Source organism: Dermacentor silvarum, chromosome 6 (genome assembly GCF_013339745.2).
Source record: "Dermacentor silvarum isolate Dsil-2018 chromosome 6, BIME_Dsil_1.4, whole genome shotgun sequence".
NCBI classification, from domain to species: Eukaryota; Metazoa; Arthropoda; class Arachnida; order Ixodida; family Ixodidae; genus Dermacentor; species Dermacentor silvarum.
The window spans coordinates 158,587,744-158,612,688 of record NC_051159.1 but is presented as its reverse complement, the minus strand read 5'-3'; the positions used below and the strand labels follow the sequence as shown (position 1 = coordinate 158,612,688).

At 43.0% G+C, this 24,945-nt stretch overlaps 1 protein-coding gene across 1 annotated transcript; it reads left to right on the top strand.

The window, feature by feature from the left end:
* Window positions 1-139: 139 nt before the first annotated feature.
* LOC119456298 (DNA replication licensing factor MCM6) lies at window positions 140-24,945 on the top strand. The gene is made up of 17 exons (XM_037717991.2): window positions 140-352; window positions 1,617-1,763; window positions 3,210-3,320; window positions 5,649-5,811; window positions 6,890-7,029; window positions 7,336-7,448; window positions 9,120-9,265; window positions 9,900-10,050; window positions 11,210-11,351; window positions 15,641-15,782; window positions 16,541-16,648; window positions 16,741-16,896; window positions 18,253-18,381; window positions 18,903-19,064; window positions 19,577-19,937; window positions 23,641-23,804; window positions 24,194-24,945. Exons 1-17 carry the CDS (start codon window positions 261-263, stop codon window positions 24,308-24,310), a joined length of 2,544 nt encoding a protein of 847 aa, XP_037573919.1. The 5' UTR covers window positions 140-260; the 3' UTR covers window positions 24,311-24,945.

Below are 24,945 nucleotides of genomic sequence, written 5' to 3'. Positions count from 1 at the left end.
TTAAGAATACGCTATCAAGCAGAAGATGTTAAGTTATTATTTTACTATACGGAGCTAAATAATTAAGACTAAAACACTAAAACGGCGCGCCATAGCGTGGTTTGGGTTTTAGTTGTCAACGCTGGGTAGAAAAGCGCGCGCAAACGCCGCATTGTTGCGGGAAACTACAGCATTTGCGGGCGAGGGGCGACCACCTGCTACCGTACGATATAAGTTTAATCTCCTTTAGCAAAAGTTGATACGAGATTTAATACTGCGCCATGGATGTCGCAGACCTTCGAACGGGGCCCGTACAAGTTAAAGATGACATTGGTGACCGTTGCCAGAAGTTATTTCAAGATTTTCTCGAAGAGTAAGTTGCTGCCGCTGAAATGGTGGCCCTTTAAAAATGTTGTGGACAAAGGCGTGCTCGCCGCCGGTACTCCCCGTCTCCGTGCGTGATCGCGAATTTTTTTCTTCGTCTTTAAGCAAGTGTTTCAGCTTGCGGTCGTTAAACAAAATTGTTCTTCAAGCTTAACTTTCTTTTTTACTTTTTGAGCAGTTTTGTTTCTGAAATTGTGTAAACATATTGCTCCCAACAAACGTTATATGCGTGTGCATTAATATTTTAAATCTTCGAGAGGTAGTTACATGCGATGTCCTTGTTTGGGATTGTTCTCGTCTTCACTTCTCGCGCTGCTAGATCAAAGTTGAACTTTTGGAGAAACCGTTATTTGCACGTGCTATGCGCGTGTGCTACTTTGCATCAAGTTTCATGGAGTCCTTCAAGACCAGCTCTGTTACGATAATTTCCTGTTAAGCTGTACAGCTATGGGACCCGTACTTAGTTCCCTACATATTCCTACATATATTATTTCCTACGTACTTAGCTATCGGTAAGACGGATATATCTTCAAGGCCCCTTCATATTCGTCTTGTAGGGAATATGCTTTGTGTATCACTTACATTAGTTTTTGTATGAATTCATAGAGCACAGCTGTTGAGTTAATGTTCTTGTAATACTAGTGATGCTAAAAAATATGGAAGTGCATGCTAAAAAAAAAATGAAAGTGCATAGATTTGATATCAATCAGTAAAGGGGAACTGGTAAACAATACAAAATCGGCAAACTAAAACGTAGTTAAATGCACTCTTACTGGCTCCATAGAAATACTGTTCTGTGTAAATTAAATCGAACAGAAAAATTCAACCATAACAAAGAAACAAAATTATGCCTGAGGGAAGGGTTATATTAAACTGCTTGAATATAATAATGGCATAAATGCAACATTCTTTGTACATAAAAATAGATATTTTCTCTAGGACACCTTGAGGGAGATTGTTAGTGCATTTCTCTTAGCATGATTGGCTGTGTAAACAAACACAAACCACACAAGGAGTCATGGACATTATTCATGGTAGTGCATTCGAAGCAAAAAAAAAAAATGTAATAATTAGTTTTTCTTTTGTTCATGGGCCACTTGTCATCATACTCTTACTCATTGCACTGCTTACTGAGGTGCTTGATATTGCTTGGCCATGTTGTGGTTGCCTGCAACATTTCAGTCTTAGCACAACTGTACTTTCGGAACCGTGGTTGCATGCCATAACTGCATTTGCAAATCTGTGTTACGTAGGTGCAAGAACGAGCGGAATGAGCCCAAGTACGTTGAGGAAGCAACAAATCTGGTGAAGCCAGAACGAAACACGCTCGAGGTGAGCTTTGCTGACATTGAGCGCTTCAACCAGAACCTTGCTACTGTGGTTCAAGAGGAATACTATCGGTGAGTTGCCTTGAAGACTGGTTTGATTTGCCTTGTTTATTGATGGGGAGACAGTTTACTGTCTAGCTGTGTAAAAAAAGTTGTGTGGGAACCGTCGATGATTATCAATGTTAGTGAATAACCAAACCCTTCTGAAAACCTGTTAAATCTCTTTTAAAGGAATGATGCGCTTGAAGGCATGTACTTGTTGCAGTGAGTATATTTAGGTAACGTTTGTTGTTGTGTAATTCCCTAGAGAACAGCTGTTAAACAGTCTGTAGCGGTAGTATAGGTGACGATACATACAAGCCGATTAGTTATGTGTGTTGTGTCCAGTGGCACAAGCCTGGGTGTGAAAGACCAATGCCATCCTCCTCTCCCGCAACCGCCACAGGGCGAGGGGGCTGTGAGAGAAGAGGAGAGCTGTCCTTCCCAAGTGCTCCACCACAGCATCTAAATCTTCAGACTCCCCAAAGCTCTCGCGCAGCAGCACATAATGCCTCAAAGTGTTATATTTGTTGCTATCAAAGTGCTGTATTAGTTGGCATTCGACAACGAATGCGCCCCGTAACTCGGTTGCGCGAGAGTATGTGCCCTTGGCATCAGCACTTTTGTATCAGCGGTGAAAGCCTTACCACGACAAATAGTCAAGGAAAGGTATTCGCTTTAAATACATTCTTGAGTGCCACTACAGAGCTGATGTTAGTGCCACTCAGAAGAGTGATAGCTTTAGCTCAATTGTGTTTATGTTAAGTGAGTTGATTTTGAGCAAACTACAGAAGTTTACAAAGCAGCACTTTTTAAAAAACCATTCTGGCAGGAGTGCTCTTTTTCTGTTTGTGGTGCTTGTATTTAACATAATGTTTTTCTGCCTAGTATTTTTTGGGGTTCAAATTTGGGCATGCAAAAGCGCCATCTAAATTAGGCTGTTCATTATAAACTGTTTGGTATGTTTAGTATGTGTTGAGAAAGCTATCATGGCCCTGAAGTAGAGCTCAAATTGCATTCTAAAGGAAGTTCAGGACCTAATCCAAAGAAATTGGGAATTTTATCGCACTTTCCTTTGTGATATTGTTTAAATACCAGCCACTTAAAGTGGCGAGGGAGAGCCCTTTTGTTTGTTTTTGATTTGTAATACAAATGCACATGCAATTAAATGTCATTTCAAATAGCATTGTTGAGGGCTTGTTTTCCAAGCTCCTACAACTTGAACACTTAATCCTTGAAAGCTCATAAAGACTTGTGATGAAGATGGTGTAAAACGAACTTGGCTGAGCTCTTGTTTGAACGGCATAGTATGAGTAGTGCAGCTGAATGAGAATGAAAGGAAGAATGGCACAAACACAGCAGTGCCACTTAACATTTACTTTCATCCTCGTTTTGTTGTGCTACTCTTATAATATCAAAACACCAGCTATTCCGGTTGTTTCACATTTAGAAAACTTGCCTTTCACTCTTATTTTGCAGTGTGTACCCCTACCTGTGCCGTGCTCTGCGCAACTTTGTCAGAGACCATGCCGAAGTGAATGTCGAGAAGGAATACTACGTCAGCTTTGTGGATGTGGCCACGAGGCACAAGTAAGTGCATTGTTTGTAAATCAGAAAAATATTTTAGAGTTTCTTTGAGAACCAAAGGGTTTTCGAAGTATATTCACACACATGGTCATCTACTCTTGGGGGCAACGCCCGATTGGTATTGCCTGCTATGGTGGCTCAGTGGCTATGGCGTTTTGGTGCCGATTACAAGGTCACAGGTTTGACTCCCGGCCACTGGGATGCACGCAAAAATACTCATGCACTTAGATTGAGGTGCGTGTTAAATGCCAGGCAGTCCAAATTAATCTGAAGCCCTCCTCTATGGCGTCTCTCATGGCACCTGTATTGCATTGGGATGTTGAACCCCATGAACGAATGAATAATTCTTATTGGTACTTTATGTGCTTTTAGCAGCTTACATTTGAAACAAAGGCCTGTTAATTTTTAATTTATTGATATCCGTGTTAAGTGCCACACTAGCCACCTTTTCCCATAAATAAATATTGCAAGTCTTTTTTTTTTTTCGTTGCTGGAACTAAGTTCTTTTGTTGACTGTATAAACTTTAATCAGCATTATGGCTCATTCACACCGGCGACTTGAGGAGGTCGCGCGACCATTTGCGACTCGCGAACAAAAAGCGACCGAAGGCGACTGATGTTCACACCGGCAAGCCCGGCTGAGCGCGACCTGCAAGTCGCAATCCCGGACATTCTCGTTCTTAAGCGAGAATTCTAGGGATCTACGCAGTTAGCGCGCACTTCGCTGGCACTGTGTAAATTGGTTTCGCGTTCCGGCAACAGCCATGGAATTGGATTCGAGCGATGGCTGGATTTTGATTCGAGCGAACAGGAAGACGCCGTCCCTGTGCTGATGTGCTCCGCCGGGGTGTCAGCTGTGGCAGCGCGGAAGCCTCCGAAGAAAACGCGACGCTCGTGGGTGCGCCCGTGCCTCCGCTCGTGTGAAGTGACCGGCCACGCAAGCCGCCTCCTGCCCGAACTTTGTGTACATGACGAGTATTATCGAGAGAGAGCAAGTTGTAATTTCTGGTTCGCATTGCGTGTTATTCGATGCATAATATTAAAGCAAAGCTGTTTACCCGCTGTTCGCCTTTGGGTGGCGTGCTCATCCAACGAACGGCAGCTGGAAAAAGGGTTTGTGTTGTGCTTTCTTTTTCTGCTGTTTAACTTCCAGCGAATGCGACCACGTACATTCGACACGTTGCTGCAACTGCTGCGTCCCAGAATCACAAGACAAGACACCAATTACCGGCCTGTAGCCTGTATATCGTGACACGGACATTGCATTTGGCGTGGACGACGACACACATCACTTTCGGCGCGGCGCTGATTGGTTGAGCAGCTTTGCGACCACGGTCGCGCGACTGAAAAATCGCGCAGTGAGCGACTAGCCCAAAATGGTCGCTTTTCGAGAAAAGCGAGCATTTGCGACCATTTGCGACTGGTCGCTTTGCGACCAACTTGGTCGCGCGACCACTGTCAGTCGCCGGTGTGAATGAGCCTTTATAGTACTACCTTTTCGATATGCACGTAACAATAAGCAACATGTGCACAGTGATGTACTGTGAAACCCTTCCATAATTAGGAGTGCCTTTCTATTTGAGATGTGCTCCTTTTGTGAGTGTGTACGTGCCTTAATTTAAAAGAAGTGTGGGCAGAGGCGATCCTTGATGTTTTTCTTGCTCGAATATTGACTGATGGCCTTTGTCTAAAGCATTTATCCTGCACCGTTCGGCCCGTTGACGCGCGATTTGCAGTACAAGTGTGCTGATGGCAGCACAGCTGGTTTTCTTTCACGCTGCATCTATTTCTACCTTATCCTGAATAACAACGCACAAGAAGCACTTCGAAGCGTGCGAGGTGCACCAGTCTTGCGGCTGAGCGACGCGTGCATTAAGGGATAGTGTTGCAATAAGTTTATCAAAGAACATTCCGCAGCACGAGTAACTTGCGACATTTGTCTGCAAAAAACAAAATAAGTACTTTTGTGGATTGCACACGGCCTTGCAGAAACGAATTGATAAATTACCGCTTTTCATGATCTTGGGAGACTCCGCGGTGTGTCAGATAAGCTTCAGATAGACATTTTTTATATTTAGAATTATCGATGTATCAAACTATCTTGCGATACCCTTCGAGTTTGGTATACCCGTGATGAACTGTATAACAGATATTTATGGCACAAACCATGTTATGATTTGGTTATAATGAGTTGCATAAGATATTCCTTCCATTGATGCCATCTGCAATGCAGCTGCAGCACTTCAATACTGTTTATTTTGCATGACAAAGAAATCCCACCCTTTTCTGCACAGCTGCACATTTGCATTGTAAAATCCTCACGTGTTGCAGGGTGCGCGAGTTAACGACGACCAAGGTTGGCAGCCTGCTGAAGATCAGTGGCCAAGTTGTGCGAACCCATCCTGTGCACCCAGAGCTTGTCAGTGGCACTTTCGTCTGTGTTGACTGCCAGACTGTTGTCGGCGGCGTGGAGCAGCAGTTCAAGTACACACAGGTAAACCATGGCATGCATTGATTTCTTTTGTTCACTACCTTTTCTTTATGACACCTGACATGACAATATTCATTGTTAGTTTTATAATTGTTTTGTATTTGCTTTTTAGGATAACTGGTTCATACGTTTTTGTAGTTGCTGCAGATTCTCTATATCTGTCATTCTACCATGTGCTACCATTTTTATTTGTCTTGGCCATTAGGACTAGTCAAGTCGTTGTTTCTGGCAGCGTTTATCCTAACGCCATAGAATCGTGAACTACACTTTTTTTTTTCTTTAATCTTTGTATTTTACATGTAATGGCTTGCTGTCAATGACAACAAACTCAGTCTGACCACACTAGCTGTACTTGATCATGTATTATTACATTGAAATATTGAAGCTAGTTTCAAGGTTTATATGCACACTTATTTTAAATTAGTATTCAGAAATTGGTTGTTACCAAGGGCAGCTATCATCATTACGCCAAATGACATTACATTTGCACTTGTGGTGGCAATATTGAAAGTAATCTCATTAGGGAACTTGGGAACTAGTTGGAGTTCGAGTTCGTACTGTTGGTGTACTGTGCCCGACTATAGAAGACTAGCATTCACAGATTATGGGAGCTTTCCTCTTGAGGGAGCTAGAAATGCATGTATTCAACTAGCTGTTGTAACAATAGTTGAAACTACTATCACTGACCTGAAATGAACTAGCGACTTCTCCAAACATGTGGCCAAAATTTGTGCCAAATTTCCGATCCGGCCAACCACAATTATTTCTTATTCACATTGCAGTGTAACTCAACTTCTTGAAGATCAGCACAGTGAAGTTGGTTGTATGTACCCCAGTGAATCGGCTATCTTATTTGTCAGTATTTTGTCCACTGTAGCTGATAACCTGTTATTATGGCTCTATTAAAGCACATTATTATAATATTGTTGTTGTTATTATTATTGGCTAAGCAAATGTAACAAGAAAAATACTTTTTCCTTACCTAAAGTCTGCTTAATTAAAATGTAATGAGCATGAATATGAACAGTGATTAGTTCTGATGTTCGCTTGTTCATTTTCTTTTTTTATCCTGCCTTTACAGCCCACCATCTGCAGGAACCCTGTGTGCCAAAACAGGACACGTTTCATTCTCGATGCAAACAGGTCAACATTTGTGGATTTCCAGAAGGTGCGCATTCAAGAAACGCAGGCTGAGCTTCCGCGAGGAAACATCCCACGCAGGTGTGAATGTGTTTGGGGTATTTTCACGTCTGTTTCGATATTGCTTGCATTACTGTAAAACCCACCCCTTACATGGTACCCCTAGAAGGGTCCTGAAATAAATTGATGTGAGAGAACTAGCTTTCTAAGTGAGTAGTCCTAGCTCTGCAGTTATGAATTGCTTCACAGTACATGTGACCAGCAATTAGCAAGGTCTTCTTGCCTGCTTTTATCTCGCTTTTGAATTGTGCCTCTTTCATTGTGATGCTTGTTGGTAGTACTCTTTTTCTATGTTATCTAACCTGACTTCTTTTTTGTGTTATGCAGTGTGGAGGTTATTGTACGTGCCGAAGCAGTTGAAGTTGCCCAAGCTGGTGACCGGTGCGATTTCACAGGCACACTCATCGTAGTCCCTGATGTCAGCCAGATGACCACACCTGGTGGGTGAAATTGCAGTCATTTAAATTATACGAGTGATTATTATATGAACTGGAATGAAATGTTAGACATGCCAATTAACTAATTGCTGAAGATGCTGCATTATGGTGAACATGTCTCTTGGGCCATTGAAGGTCACCTTTATACAATAGTTCTTGTGGTGTCAATGCTTGATTTAAACGCTCTGGTAGATTGAAACAGTTGACTTCCGTTAATTTGACCCTTCGAAATTGATCAAATTATTTAGCGGGTTAAATTTTCCCTGAATGAAATGCGCACCCACTTCCTATGTGTTCAAAGTAGAAAACTAACGTAGAAATAACATTAAAGTTCCTGATCAAAACATAAATCTAACGCACACCTAATTTTTTAGCAAAAAAACTGTGCACAATGGCGGCCGGTTTCCTAAAGTCAGCTTCGCCGCAATGCAGCTGTGGTATGGGGTAAAGCATACGAGTGCCACGAAGGCAGTTTTGCATCGTTTCCGATTCCACCGTGCAGGCTATTTTCGACCCAGTTTTCATGGGAAAAAGCGTGCTTTAGAAATGGGCAAATAATGTAATAGGACATTGTGTGCTACCGTTATTGCTTGAAAAATCTTCCTACGACAGATCCAAAAGGGCAGTTTCGATGGGAGATGACATGTGTTTACTGTCCCCTAATCTCCACGGAGACATGCTGCTACTAAAATGGTTGCTATTAGGGTTACCATAGGGGTCACGCGCGTGCATACTGACTGGTCAAGTTTTAATTATTCAGTGAAGGAAAATTTTAGAATCGTAATAATGAAAGTTAGGGCCCATAGAAATGCATTGGTGCCAGCAGGGACCTTCGGTTAGGATCACATTATCCGAAAAATCGATTTAACCAGAGTGGAATAAGCGCAAGTCTACTGTAGCTGATTTATCCTCGTCAGTGCTTCGCTTGGAAGCAGGAGTAACTGTTGCTGGCTTCCCTTTGGTGGGCACGATTGTGTTTACACACTTTTTCAGAAGTTGATATTAATAATGTGGTATCATATATTTGAGGTTTTACCTTTAGGCCTTTATTTTGCTACCATACGCTTAAAACTGGGATTTTGTGCCTTGAGTTGTATTAATGGCCTTAAAGAATCTATGCAGATTTTTGAAAATGTGAGAGGACGTATTTATACAGCATTGCTCAAAACTGCCTGCGCTGACTAGTGCTTGAATTGCATTATTCAATTAATATGCATGTATACATGATGGTGAAACAAAAGGTTAGCATGTGAAATAAGTACAAAATATAGTTAAATCCGTATAATTCGAACTGCTTTATTGGTCCCGGCAAAGTCCTATATACATACTTAGAGAAAAACTATTGTGAATTCGAATCCCAAAAACCACGCAGCGATTATTTCGAACAAAATTTCTGAAACCCATCGACCACCTTTTGGACAAACCTAAGCCAATGGCGAAGGTAATGTCTTGTGCTGTTAAAATGACGAGGAAAGACACACGGCAGAGCAAGGAGATCCACCTTATCACCATTTGATCACGTTACCGTGAGCTCTTTTTTTCTTATCTCTGTCATCTTTCTGCCCATTCTCCTCCTTCCCCACACTGCTGACTGATGTTCAGGTGTCAGCAGGCTTTTCTTTTCTGCCTCTCTCTCTCTCTGTCCCTGACTCATACATTCATTTTGTGCTCCAGGTCTGCGCACTGAGAGTTCAGCCCACCACAAGGGCATGGAAGGCTTTGAGACTGAAGGTGTGCGGGGCCTGAAGAACCTTGGCGTGCGGGAGATGTCGTACAGGCTTGCCTTTCTGGCCTGCACTGTCGAGCAGACCAGCCCCAGGGTAAGTGGGTCTTTATGCGTGGCGCTGGCGGTAGAATCTGCAGACTTTTGCAATAATTGCAGTGGCATTTCGATTCTTACCCACCCCACTGCAAGAGGAAGAAATGGAGCTGGACTTGTTGTGTGACACCTGCAACAGATAACCACCATTCTTGAAGAAACGCACTTGAAAACAGCAGAGAATTATACTCCGTTTCACTCTGTGCAATGCAGTGGAAGCTATTGGTCATGCCATAACCAGCCAAAAGAGAACCAGAAGAGGGGTTCCTCCATTGTATGCCTCAGCTTGACCATGGTTTAATGGAAGCTTCGTGAAAGGAATAGCAGCACATGATAGATGAGCCCTTTTCTCTCATCTGAAACAGGCAAGCTTGATCTCGTTACTGACTGGCTGCGACAAGCCCTAGCCTTCGCTACACTACACGAAGTTGGTGTGATGGTGACATAAATTTGCAGGTGCAGGGTGAGCTTGGTTCACATGGCACATGGTGAAGCTGGAGATACTGTAGAGAGGCTTTTGTTCTGCAGTAAACTAAACTTTGCTGATGGTGATGGTTGCACGATAAACTCTGGGCAGAATTTGTCATCGTTAGACATGCCAACTCTACACGTCTGTGCTTGCTGTTCTCATGCAGTTGGGAGGCAAGGCAGCATCATCGGAAGAGCTAACTCCGGAAGCAATGAAGCAGCAATTGACGCCCGAGCAGTGGGACCGCATTTACGCCATGAGCCAAGACAAGAACCTGTACCATAACCTGATCGCAAGCCTGTTCCCTACTATCCACGGTGTGTACACAAGTCTGTTCTTCCTACAGTTCTGCTTGCTGGGACTCTACTCTCTGGAATTTATCCGCGCATGCACAGTGGCAAAAGAGTAGTGTTGCCTTTCAGACTTCAGAATTTATCGTGCTGACGACGATAGTGCAACATTAAAATGTCTAGCATTATCAAGTAGTCTATGTACTGTTATTTATGGCATTTTTATTGGACGTGCGATTATGTTTTATTTTACAAATACCTTAATGGAGCAAAGTTTCATCACGTCTGCTCAGTTAACTGGCTGTCAGTATGGCTCCACAAAGCAGCTGACAGATATCACCTGCAATGGTACAACCGCTGACAGATAATGTGGACATTGAGCATTTGGACATGCTCAGTTATTCAAACGGCTTCGCAGCTATGCCGTTGTCTCCATAGATTTAATGCATAAGACGACCGAAACTTCAGACACTTTATAGCGTGCCTTTCGATAATTCTGACTCCACCTGCATGACTGCGTGCTCATTTGGCAACGAGTCAAGCAGGAAGAGCAATATGTGTGTTTGAATTCATCGCCAGCATGTGTCATTGGCCAGCATCATGGAGCAATGGTCGGTCATGTTGCTAGTGCTTTTTCGGAACTGAAACTAGCATGAGACCAAGGCAAGCTGCTAATTCTAAAGGCTGTATCACGGTTGTGAGATTTCCACATGTCCTGCATTCATTTGTTTATGTTTTGATTGCTATTGTAAATTTTTGTCAATCCGTATCATCAAGTGGTGCCAACACTACCCTCAATGGATGGATGGATGGATGAAGAACTTTATTAGTGTCCTTTAGGGCGCGTGCTAGCGTGCAGCGGGCCGCTCCCACGTACCACCCTCAATGTCTGCACCAATTAGGGCGACAACTAAGTTGTGTAAGTGCTGGACAATGACTGTTTCAAAGCAACTCGCGATCCTTTCGTAACACTGTCGACTCCTGTTGTGTTACCAAGGGATGGAAATTTGATTCATGCACTGACTGAACTTTCATCTGTCTGTAGTGACAGCATGACAATGGTCAAAATACCGTATAGACTAGGGTAAGGGCCGCATCCATATAAGGGCCATTCCCCCAACTTGGTAGCCCAAAATAGTGGAGGGTGTGCAACATCCTCTAATGTGTTTTGTATTTCACCCTGCAGGTAACGACGAGATAAAGCGCGGCATCCTGATTATGCTTTTTGGTGGAGTGCCAAAGACAACAGAGGAAAATACCACTCTGAGAGGTGACATCAACATCTGTATTGTGGGGGACCCCAGCACGGCCAAGAGCCAGTTTCTCAAGTAGGCATTGCAATTATCTGTGGATTTAGGGCGCACACTGCTCAGTGGCATAGTGTGCTCCCTGGGCAATTTTGTTGTGCAACAGTGATACCAGAACTTTTTGTTTAAAGAAAACGTTGAAGAATTGAGTAAGCCTACATTCTTAGATTACCCTTCTAGGAAGCTTTTAGAGTTTGTTTTATCATCATCATCAGCCCATATTTATGTCCACTGCAAGACGAAGGCCTCTCCCTGCGATCTCCAATTACCCCTGTCTTGCGCTAGCTGATTCCAACTTGCGCCTGCGAATTTCCTAGCTTCATCACTCCACCTAGTTTTCTGCCGACCAAGAGCTAACTTATGGCGCATTTGACAAGTCATTTTCAAGGGCTTTGATGGCACAGCATTACATTTGGCTAGTCAAAATCAAGCACTCCAAACACGTTTGCTTGGATGAGTCGGAGCGCTAGGAGTAGGGGGGGCTCTCGCCTTCGAGCTGGGAGTGCACTCGTGATCTGACAGAATTTCAGTCTTGTGACTCAGCTGATTGCTTTGGGAACAACGGAATATTTGCCTTAGGCAAGCTTTCTCTTGCTGGGCACCACGGGTAGCACATGCAACACTAAAATGGCAGCAACTGGGATTGCTGTCACCGTGTTTTCGAAACTGTGCACGCTTGTCAGTGCAAGAATTTGAATGAGGCGCCGTACGGTGTGTGAAATTTCTGTCGCCATTCTAAATTATTTCTGTGAGGTTGGTGGCGGTGCCGTGAACAATTCTGAATAATTGAGCACGTCTGCAAAATTAGTGGGCAACTTACTTTCTTCTATATCAATTTTTTTTTTTCCTGTGTTGCTTTGCTTCATGTGAAGACCATGAATCTTCAGACAATAACCTTTGAACATTCGTAATTTAAAGCGGTGCAAACGTCCCAGTCGCATGCTTCAATTCTCTGCTACGCATGGCTGCTTGGTCTACATGTCTTGCACATGTGCAGCCTTTGGAAAATGTTGTGTTGGTTATCGTGCAGTACCGCTTATAGCGTGGATATTTGCTACTCTGTCAATTTATGTTATAAGCAGTCTATACTGTATTTCTAAAAGTGATCACTTGAGAATACCGCCCCTATCTGCTTTGAATCTGTTGCCAATAAAGCACAAATAGCAACAACGAAGCGCTTGTTTCATTATAAAATCTCACTTAAAAAAAAAAGTTTTTTTTTTTCCTTCTGTGAAAGTAAATTCTGCACGTCTCGTCTTTTGTGATCGCAAACGTGGGGGCAAGCTATATTTTTCTTTTATAAATCCGGCGTATGCTACATTCAGGTGCGCTTTAATTTTCTTACTTTAAACTAGGGGTTTGCAAATAATGTTTTTTAGACCGAATCGAGTACGAATCAAATAGCTCCAGAATCGAATATTGAATAAATTTTGAATAGTTTTCAAATAATGAACAGACTGTTAATTACAATGTTCACATCCAAGGTTCTGTCATTACATAGTACAGTATGAAGCATTGTTTATTAAAAGCACAAATGGGGCGTTTGGAGGCAAACAAGTAGTTTCTTTGCACGCACATGCCTCTTCAGAGAATGCGAATGATCACTGTATAGCATGTCGAGTATGGCTACCTAAGCAACATAGCCTGCTCCACTACGCAAGTTCTCATGTTTTATCCCTATAGTATGCCAGCAGGGATTGAAATTTACCGTACTTTTACTCCAATTTTATGTTTAATTGGGTACAGTTGATGCTTTGAAATATTCCAAAAAGTATTCAGAAAATATTCGTATTTATGAATAGTGACTGTTCGTTTCGTTATTCAAAAGTTTTGAACATTCGTACACCCCTACGTTAAACCTGCGAAAATTGGGTGCACGTGCATTAGAATCATGTATATACAGTGTAGACCGCTTATAACGTAAGTCGCCGGAGTCGCGAATATCTGCACTATAAGCGGTACCGCACTATAACCAAAACAACGATTTTCAAGCCCTGCATGTGTGCAAAACATGTAGACCAAGCATGTAGACACGCTTTGTACTATCGCGATGTAGCCGGTGCTCTTCAAGTTCGACAGCTTTGCACCGAGTCAAAATGAAACAACTGTTTGCCGCAACCGCTGCGGAAAAAACCGTGACCGCTATTGACGCGATTATGAACGGCGACTTTGCAGTGCTGAAGGCACACGCCCGACGCATGCACCGAGTCTGGACGAATTAACTACCATTCGCTGCAACAACTGCAGTCGTAACCGCGGTCGCTATCTATGCGATCATCGATTGCGACTACGCAGTTTCTTAGGCACGCAACCGACGCGCGTACCGAGTAAAAACGAAACTACTATTCGCCGCAACTGCTGCGGAGAAAACCGTGGCCGCCATCGATGCGATCATGGATGATGACTATGCAGTTACGAAAGCCCGCGGCCAACGCGGTGTTATGCGAAGCGGTAAACGCAAGAATTCAGGCTTTAAAGACACAAATAGGCTCGAAGCGTTCCGGCGTTGCTGTCATTCACGTGCGAGTTCAACTGATGGCTGTGGCGATGCGGACTCTGCCGCTTCGTTTCGGTTGGATGCTAGCGCCGTTCTTTTTCTTTTGCGTCGCACATTTGCGGCGCTCCTCGCTCACCGAGCTCCAAAAATACTCCGAATTAACCGATGTGCGGCCAAATAAGTCCCGAATTATTGATAGTTTGATTGCATTAAATAATATATGCATACGCCGGCCAGGAGCGCGCACCTCGTTGAGAAGCATGCTCGCTGCCGCCCTTGTCGGCGAGATTTTCCCCCGGAAGCCGCATTATAACCGGTATTTCGTCTCACGCGGCTGCACTGTAAGCGGAATGCGAATACATGGAGTGCTATGGGAAAATTAACGGGAGTCTGAAAAGACCGTACTATATCCGGTCCTGCACTATAAGCGGTTACGTTATAAGTGGTCTATACTGTACTAGAGTAGGGTGAATAGCGAATAGTAGATTGCGAATTGAATATTGGATCGAATCAAGAAAAAATCCGAGGACCCCTAAGCAAAAGCATTAATGTCCAATTGAACGCTGCTGAGTGGTCCTTCGGATTTATGAACTCCTCACGGGCAAGCAAGTGCACTGAGACGCTTGATGCGTTTTGATTTGACCTTACCAAGGCACAGTTGGAATGCAGGCGAGAGCTTGCGCGGGCAAGGAACGCGGAGATAACACAGGCTTCCAAGAACGAGGGTGACGTGGTGGCGCGGCGATGCCCTCTCCTCTTACGCAACACGTGGTGCGCTACTGCGGGAGTAGTTCCCTTTCGCCTGCTCTGCTCCGTCGAGGCGCACTCATGACGTGGCGTCATAGCCAATAGGAATTTAGGTACTGTTTTGCTGCTACAGATGCTGGCTTTTTTGCTCAATGAGCCATTTGATGCTTCGCATCAGAAAGAAAGCTGAATATTGAATGTCAGAAAAATTTTCACAAAATTTAGTGCTTTGCAAATTTTGGCCAAGAAAATGTGCAGTTCGTTATAAATGGGTTCGACTGTAGTAGATATGCGATATTGAATTATTCGAATGTTCACTATTCTATTCGATTTGATGTTTGAGTATTCGCACACTCCTAGTAAATACGGTAACTCGTTTACTATGTATTACAAATGGGACATGTTTAGTCATGGGAGCTGTTGCTGTAATTAACATTGATGGAATCTTTCCTGTCCTAACATTTATGTCAGTTGCTGGGTTGCAGAAACTGCAAACGTGACAGTTTGAACACATTCAAGCGCTTATATATCACTTTAGCTTGGCTTAATAGTGGCCTTTTTGAATGCACCTTGGACAGTCTATGCTCATTGCAACGGACTGTAATATTCCAGCGAGAAAGGTCCGTTATATTCGAAGTCTGTTTTATTCAAAATTAGTGACAAACATATACAGGAATAGTATTTGGCTTCGATGTTGATAACAGTACTTACTTACCGATTAGCAAGTTTATCTACCATTTCACAAAGTGTTGCAAAGCTCTTTGATGTTAGGCACCTGACATTTTTATGCCATGTTTGGGCATTCTTGTGTGGTGCGCTTGCAAGAAATCGAATACAGAAACAGGCACACCAAAAATTTGGGTGTGTTTAGTATCCACAGTGTGTGACATGAAGAATAATTTTTATATCTCTATTTAGTCTGTGTACAGACAGGCTGCAGTTTTTCTGTACATAAAGTGTTATGCATTGCGCTTCGACGCCTTGCCTTAGAATTAACCAAATTGTCAGTTTTTGACGTTTTGCAGCGCCGTGAATACAGGAAGTAATTACTGATGGTCTTTTTTAGGCAGGTGTCGGAGTTTGCACCGCGGGCGGTGTATACAAGTGGCAAGGCATCAAGTGCAGCTGGTCTGACAGCAGCTGTTGTTCGTGATGAAGAGTCCCATGAGTTTGTCATTGAAGCTGGTGCACTTATGCTTGCTGACAATGTAAGTGAATCACTTGTGTTTATATTAACCCGGTGTTTCTTCCAAGGACATTAGTGAAAATAGACATTTTGCTTCTCATAATTTGAGTGTGTAGCGACAAAGTGGTAAAGCGCAGACATGTTTTACAGACTAGTGCTAAAATCATAACTTTATATCTAGCCTAAAAGGTTTGTAAAGTGGAAGCCATATGGTAATGTGCCATCTGATAAGAGCCATTGTTAAAGTCTCCCCATTCACCGTCCTAGTAAATCCACTTCGTTACCTGGGTGTTCTTAACTAGAAATTAAGTCGCGAAGTTCTGTGGATTTCAACAGTGGTGTCTGCTGTGCACAATACAAATTGGTTAGTACAACCACAGCTTCACAGATAATGTACTGCGAGTTACTAACTGCAGGTGACGAACGTATTTATTCAAATATAAGGCGAAGTATTTTTTTCTACCATCCTTTGCCTCAATGTCACCCCCTGCCTTGTATGCGAGACTGATATTCAGTTGCTAGTATTTCAATATGGTGGCGGCAGCAGCGCATTTCTGCCAATCCAGATTTTAGACAGCAGCACAAATTCTAACAACTACAATAAAATGTTAATGCGGATTTCACGGGACCGGAAAAAATATCCGAATTTACCAAATGTCGAATCATCGAGGGTATCATGAGAACAATAAACAATTATTGTTTATGTAGAGTTTCAGCTCTTATTTGTTGTTCATTGATAGCTGTGCTGGCACCAAATTTCTCAGCTGCATTTGTTTCCAGGGTGTCTGCTGCATTGACGAGTTTGACAAGATGGAACTCCGAGATCAGGTGGCCATTCACGAAGCCATGGAGCAGCAGACCATTTCCATTACCAAAGCTGGTGTCAAAGTAAGCCAACCCCAGTTCCTTATCTCCTAGTCATAGACAATATGTAAGTGTGCATCACTGACTTCCAACTTTTCTTATAAACTGTTTTGCAGGCAACTTTGAATGCTCGGACGTCCATCCTGGCTGCAGCCAATCCAATTGGGGGTCGCTATGATCGTACTAAGTCATTGCGACAGAACATTGCATTGTCACCTCCTATCATGTCACGCTTTGACCTTTTCTTCATCTTGGTGGATGAATGTAACGAGGTGGGCCTCTTTATTGTTTGTGCTTTTCACTGGTTAACACCCGTGAAGTAGACCTTTACTTTGCAGTTGCTTTCTTTTTAGTGACCTGTGTACGCCTAAACAAGCACATAGCTTGAGGATATGTGATGTAGGTAACATGTGTGGACAATGATCTGCAAAAAACACTTGGAATGCTTCCAACACTACTATGCACTGTGCCATGCCACACACTCTACGACACAGCTGGACTTGAATATGAAGATGATACTGGTGCTGGCAACAATCGAAGGGCACATGAACCTCTATGAATTTCTGTGCATCGCCATTGTTGCAATCACTGAAATGTGCACTAAAATGATTGAATTGCCAGTCTCAGTACTGAATTTACTTTCCAGTATTGCTGAAAGTGTTCCGTGGGCAGTGCAGCGTGGGAGTCAAGGTGGCGTATTTAACATACAAGTGGCAAAAAACTGAACATGTTATGTACTCATTGGCTGATACACGATAAGTCACTACATTCATCGAATGCATTAGGTGAAATGTTAGTAGAGTCAGTGCTAGATTTTAACTATAACTAGGCCTTATACATGTAAAGTGAAATCTCAATATTCGAAATCTTTTAATTGGAATTGACATAAATCGAACTGCTCTGTGGGTCCCAGCTAAGTCCTATGTATTCGAATAGAGAAAGACTCCTGTTAATTCGAACTCCACAAACAGTGTAACAGTTATTTCAAACAAAATTTCTCCCTCCCATGGACTACTTTTTGGACATGCCTTAGCCTTTGACTCAGGTTCAGTGATCACTGGAAAGAGGTGGGAACCATAGCAAGCAGAGTGGCATGTATCGTTCTTTTCCATCCGGCTTAAAAGAAGCAGGAAGCAGCCCCCCAGCCCGGGCTTGATCATGTTACCTCGTGCTCACCTCACCGTTTTTCCTTGCATCTATAGCAAACGGGGCACGAGGTGCAATCTTATTGCTCTTGAACTTTATGTGGAACCTAGGCTAACCTAGGCTTCTCCCGGCACATGTCGTAGCGCACTGATGGAGGAAGGATAAGACTTTTCTATGCAATCCCACTGACTGTTTCAGTGTTGCGTACTGTACCGCACAATTTATCAGGCGCTGCATTTTAAGGGGCTATCCTTAGTTCGAATTCCTTTGTATTCTAATAAATTTCCGATCCCCCTGAAGTTCAAATTAATGAGATTCTACTGTATTAATAAAGTTTCATTGTAGACAAATACAGGAATTCTAGGTAGAGCTAGAACCTTAAGATGCAGATATGGCCTTACAGCCTCGGCAAGTTTCAAGTGCTTGTCATTGCTTTAAGTGTAGTTAATTCTTTTCCCACTTTTTCCTTTCATCAATTGCAGGTCACAGACTATGCTATTGCACGGCGCATCATAGATCTGCACTGCCACCATGAAGATAGCCTTGAGAAGAAATACAGTCACGAAGACATTCAACGTTACATCCAATTTGCACGTATGTTTAAGCCTAAGGTGAGCAGGTCGCTTTTATTTCAACTACGTGTATGGTTAGCAAAGCCTAGCAGCATAAACTTGTTGATGCGGAATAATTGTTTTCAGCTGATTATAGGGGCCTTCTAACTTTGTAATGTTAGTGTAGCCATTGCTGCAGTAGCTTCCTGCTAGTGGTCATTATCATATCATGACAATGATAAAATATTCATATGTGTGAAAGATTGAAGAAAGGAAGCCATTCTACTGGTATCAAAGCTGGGAACTTTTTGTCTGAAAAGTAACGCCCCAATCTTCAACGCACGCCCATTGTAGCAAACTATGTACCGTAAGGCATGTAAGGACTTTTGTGAATTTAACCCTCCAATACAATTACTAGGCACTCAATTAAGCAAAAGAAGTTTTTGTTGCTTTGGCACCTTATCGGCTTTATCATTCATAAACAAACCATATCGTTATTCTTCACCCATTCCTAGTTTAGTGAACATGATTAACATGATGGCTCACTGCATGTCTGTGATGAGCATACTAACTGTTAACAGGTCAGCACAGAGGCACGGGACTACCTCGTGGAACAGTACCGGCAGCTGCGGCAGCGTGATGCAGGAGGCCTGTCCAAGTCATCGTGGAGAATTACCGTGCGGCAGCTGGAGAGCATGGTGCGCCTCGCTGAGGGCATTGCTCGGATGCACTGCTCAGACCAGGCAAGTGAACCTGACCAAATTAAATTGGTTTTCCGGTTGTTTTTGGCATGTTTTAGATTTTACGATTTTACAATTAATGACGCCATTAACTTTACGATAATCACTTTGCGCTTAGTTCAAGGCAAAACTGATTTGTAAAAGATACAAAGACAGTCTCCAACCGGTATTTAGACCGCAATTTCTTGATCCAGCTCGATTATTCAAACCACAGCAGCAGCAGCTCCACCGACTCGTCGAACGAATCTATAACGTCAGCCAATGTTTCGGTCATCCTTGCTGTAACTACAGAGCATAGTTGGTCACAGTGTCTCTGCAATACAGTCTGCAATTTTTTTATTAACAGTCAACATCATTTTCTACCAAGATTTAGTATTTTCTGGTTTTCACTGCAGTAAAAAAAAAAAATTACTGCAGATTAAACAATCTTAAGATTGACAGGTCTGCAGCTGGTCTCTTCATAACAAATGCTATCTTCTCATGTTTTGTTTTTCCATGGCAACAACTACCAACAGGTCCTTCCCAAGCACGTGAAGGAGGCGTATCGGCTACTCAATAAATCCATTATTCGTGTCGAGCAGCCAGACATCCACCTCTATGAGGAAGAAGAGGAAGAGAATGAGGCAGAGGGTGAAGAAAATGCAGACGCTATGGAGGTTGACGAGCCACCTGTTAATGGGGATGCACGTGGCGATGGAGACGACGTGAGTGAAATTGGTGTCATCCAGCCCAAGCACAAGAAGAAAGAAGCAGGTGCCAAGAAGCCGCACTTGACAGCTGCTCAACAGAAGGCACTGACACTCTCTTACGAGGACTACAAGAGGACAGCGAACGTCCTTGTGTTACATCTGCTGCGTGAGGAGAGTCGCATGGAAGGTGTGTGCAAGTATCTTCTTTGTACCTTGCAACCTCTGAAACCTGGTTCATATTTGCACTTGAAGCCTGCTGCCAAACATTTTTCTGACTATTACAGTCTGTGCCTGTTACAGTCAAACCTGAATATAACGAACCTTGATTTAGCGAAATTTGCGATGTAACGAACTATTTTTATTTCCCCATCTTAGTTCTATTGAATTAACGAAACCTCGATATAACAAAATTCTCGATATAACGAAGTTTTTCATTGCAAATACAATTTCGTTATATCGAGGTTTGACTGTATAACTAGGGATGTGCGAATACTCGAATGTTACCGAATCAAATAGTGAACTTCAAATAATTTTTTTTGCAAATGGAATATCTACTATTCGATTTTTCAAATATTCAATATATTCAGTCTAGAGACCCGCGCAGTTCCACGTGTCGCGTGCACCGAGGAGCTCCTCGTGCTGGAAGCCGCCCAAGTAAGCGTTTCACTTTATATTCGACACAAAAGTAGCACCGAGTGTGCTGTGGACAGGCTGCCCCGGCTGACACTGTAGCGGTCTTTGTCACTGCGAGTGCTCCCAGACGTTGGCCCGATGCAGGGATCGCACACTCAATGCCCGAACGCTGCAATTTGCTCAACAGTGTTGCGTTAGCTCGGGCAGGTTCTGTCGGTACAAAGTTTGTGCGGGTTGACAGAACCGATCAAAATGGTAACACAATGCAGACAGAGGGAATGGCAACCAAAGCAGCGCGTATTTCGTAAAGTGCGAAAGCATGTGCGATGATCGGGCTAATGATTAGCCTCCGATAGGCACGCAGATCGTGTTGGATACTCAGCAACAAACTTCACGTCCCCTGATTCTGTTCAAAAGAAATACTATTAACAAAAAAAAATATTTTCCAGACCTTCATTTAATAGAACTGAGCTGTAATCAGTGCTGGTATACTACCGTATTTGCACGAATATAACGAGAGTTTTTTTCCACAAAATTCTTGCGTTCAAAACGTGCCTCGCGTTATACTTCATGTTCGTGACCTGAATATAAGGCGGTTCTTTCTGATCTGCACTTGAAACTGCAGTGATAGCGTGTAGGAAGATACCGCGACACTGGCGACAGTGCACATCACAGTTGGCACATGCGCCACTAGAGCATGCTGCAGCCATTGCATTGTGCCGCGGCGGAAATTGGAAACCACGGTTTGCATCGTGAGAGGACCGAACGATCAAGCGGGCATCAGTCTGCGAAGTCATGCGATGAATCAGCAATACGTGGGAGGCTTTGCCGCCTTCAATAGTGACGCGGGCATTTCTGAAGTGCTGCCTATCCAATAATTTTGACTGCACGGACAACAACGCGGTTCTTGCCGCGAGTGACAGACGTGAGCAGTGACGACGAGTAATTGTGCATGCTCTTATTTCCTATTATTGTCCGACAGCTGCAACAATAATAAAGGCCCTGCGGACATCCACCTTTTCTTTGCTGTTTCCAGTTACATCCCTTTGCGTTATAATCGTAATTATATTTTTTCTTTTTGTAGGGACTGAAAGTACCCCCTCACGTTATATTCGCGGTCGCGTTATTTACGTGCAGATACGGTAATTTGGTGTTCTCGCTAATAAGAGTAGACCATACTCTAAATGTTGATTTCTATGTACCTAATTTACTGATAGCTTGCTACATTCTTGTTATGCAGTTCTAGGAGATTCCCGAGCATGAGCAGTACCGTATTTTCTTGCCTTTGGTAGGCATTAAATTGCGTGAAAATTTTTCTAATATTCGGTATTTCATTCAATATTCGGCTTTTTTTTTTCTTGATTCGATTCTATATTTGATTCGAAATCTACTATTCGGTAGGGGTTTGCGAATACCAGATGGTAAATTTCGGTTAGATTATCCAATTGAATCAAGAAAAAAAGCCCTATATGGTATCGAATATCAGAAAACTTGACACAGACATTTATGCTTTCAAATTTTTTGCAAAAATCAGTGCTGCACATGCTGAGGAGGCTAATCACATTACTTAACAAGAATCTTGCTAGCTATCAATAGCTTATGTACCTATGAATCGAAGGGCGTACCAAATTAGTATGCTAGCACTGATAACTCAGTTCGTATATGAAGGCGTGCAAAATATATTTTATTGGTGGAATGTCTGTCAAATAGAATTGAATGCTTTTTTTTTTTCTCTGAAGCTGAAGAGATAGCGAAGTTGTCCTCTGTACCAATGTTTAATAGTGGGCCGTACTGTGCTTAATGGCAATCTTCTATTGCTTGGAAACCATTGCTTTCCAGTTTTCTTCCAGAAAACAGGAGGGTTTTTTCATTCTTATGGCAGGTAGTTTCTGTGGGTTATCATCAGCTCGTTATAAGGCCAATTTGCGTGACGGGCAGAAGAAGGGAATGCGCATCGCATCACTCAGCACCGCTCCACATTGTCATAGGCACTGCACGCGTAGACGGTGGTCGGCACCGACTGTAAAGAGGTCTCAAATGGGCAAGATTGCGCGGCACCCCTCCTCCTCTCTCTCTCTCTTTTTTTTTTTTTCTCTTAGCCGCATCTGTCTGCCAACTGTGTAAATGCATCTCCAGCTGGGGGTCAGCGCTTTGTTACATTATATTTTCGAGCCCGCCATATAGATCTAAAGCTAGTCCTGTGACTGGTCGCTCGAAGGTATGAAAGAGGCCGTTGTTCCCCTACGAATGGTGTTCAGAAAGAAGGGCCACCGCATGGTATTTTGCAAGGATGGTGGCCTTGAACATGCAACAATCATCCCGTGCACGTGCTTTAGTTGGCGAGGCGGTTTGTAGGCTTTCTGAATGTCGTGTGACCGCTGTGAATAGATATCATCTGTGTTGATTCGGTAACCGTAACTCAAGTCACTAACACCAGACTCCGAATCCAATATTAGGCCTAACATGCTAGAAAGTGGTCGGTGATGCAGCCGTGACGAAAGTTCACTGCCGGCCGATGTGATAACGGGCCCCAAACCGTCACGGAAAGCTTGTTGCTAATATGTTGCTTTCCATCACGGAAAGCATGTTGCTACGGGTGGCTCATCAGTGATTGGTCGCAAAATCACGCGTACGGGTTATATTGACGGCTATTAAAGCGGTGTTCGGGTCCACAGTCGACCAGCTGGCAACTACGAGCACACGTGCCAAGTTCATCTGTGTGCTCACATGTGGGTAGAGAGCTTCATACTGCTAGAAACTGCATGTGCGAATGCTGAACTTGCGTATTCAGTGTGCCTTCCGGTGGCTCTGCAGTGTGCACTCTGTTGCTGTGGTCCCATAAGAAATGTATTAGAGGTCTTCTGTTGCAGTTCTAGTTTACTTTTCTCAGCAGTGATCATTTCGAAGGACCCTCTTCATTTGTCATAGTAAAGTTGAACTATAGACCGAATTATGGAAGGCCATTGAAATGGCTCATAAAGACGGGCCAGTTGCTTTGGTATGTGGACCTACTTTAGTCAAGGCAGCCTGTCATTCTCAGCACATTGTGTTGTTGCAGTGTTGATCACTTCTGAATGCATGTAACAGTTCACTTATGGTATATTTTCAAATGATTATTTGCACTGCAGGAGAGTAAAGTCAGAATGGTCTTGTTGAATAAGTTTTCATTTCCTCAGCAGAAGTAAATGCTGCAAAAGAATGTAGGAGTGGCCTGAACTCGGTGTCATTGCTCTTTTGTCTTTTCTTTGCTGCAACAGCTGCAGAGCAGGAAGGGGCAGCAGCTGATGATCACGGTGGTGTTCGGCGCATGGATCTGATCAACTGGTACCTGAAGGAAATTGAGAGTGAAATAGAGACACAGGAAGAGCTCATCCAGCGCAAGACTATTGTGGAGAAAGTTATTGACCGGCTTGTCAACCGGGTGAGTGTGCCCTCGGCCTGAAGCCATCTCAACACTTGTAATTCTTAAGAATTTTAATTTCATATGGATCACTAAAGAATGTGTGTGAGTAGGCCCTTCATGATTCTTAATTAGCATTGGCCAGTGATAGTGTCGGTGACACGAAGTATGGCATTTTGAGACCATCCTTAACATAAAATCTAACAAAAAAAATTTTTTAATAATAAAAAACCTTATGTGTCACTTTTCCACGTGCAAGAAGCGTGTGTGGTACAGTTTTCAAAATATGTGTCACATTCCTTTTAAACATCTTGTTTGCTGCCGTTTGGTTTCCCATGATAGGATACTGTGTTGGAAAGTGGAATGTTCTGAAAACTAGTGTTAATTGTTGTGCTGTGCTTCTTTGGCAGGATCACATTCTTATTGCACTCTCCAAGAGTGGCCTGAAAGGTGTGGAAGAAGATGGTGAAGGAGACGAAAACCCCATCCTGGTCGTTCACCCGAACTTTGTTCCTGAGCTGTCGTGAAGAGCAGTCCTCAGGATTGCTCATTTTTTTCTTTTTCCCTGTGGCACGTCATACTGGGCACGTGCAGCAGCTTGTTCACATGTACAAAGTGTATATATCATGTACTGCATATTGCCCACACTTTCAAGAGACTGGGGCACAGCATCCTTATATTTTTTTATATGCATTTGCACTTTTTAGGGCATTAATCATGGCTGGCGTCTGCATTTAGCAGTCCAGTGCTTGTGAACACTGGCATTCATTTCAGTGAGCTTTTAATTACATTATAAATTTATATACAATACTCTGCTTTTGCAGTCATTTTGAAACTTTTAATGTAACCTGTTGAGCACTTCTGTAAGTTACTATGTTAAATAAAAAAAAATTCTGGTTCTTTGCGTCCGTGGTGTTATGCAGAAGCTCACAAGCTTGTTCATTAACAGTGCCATTACACAAATCAAGCTCTGTATTGCACTGCCATCATAATTTTTTGTCACCAGTGGCCTTTTTACGCACTTAAGAAAATTTCAGAGGTTATGGAGGTATCAGTGGCTACAAAGTATCTCCAAAGAAAGTTGGAATTACTTTATTTGAACTGTAAAACGCACAAGGGTTGGGAATCCTTACTAAATGTCTTTCTTGTGCATCATGAATGC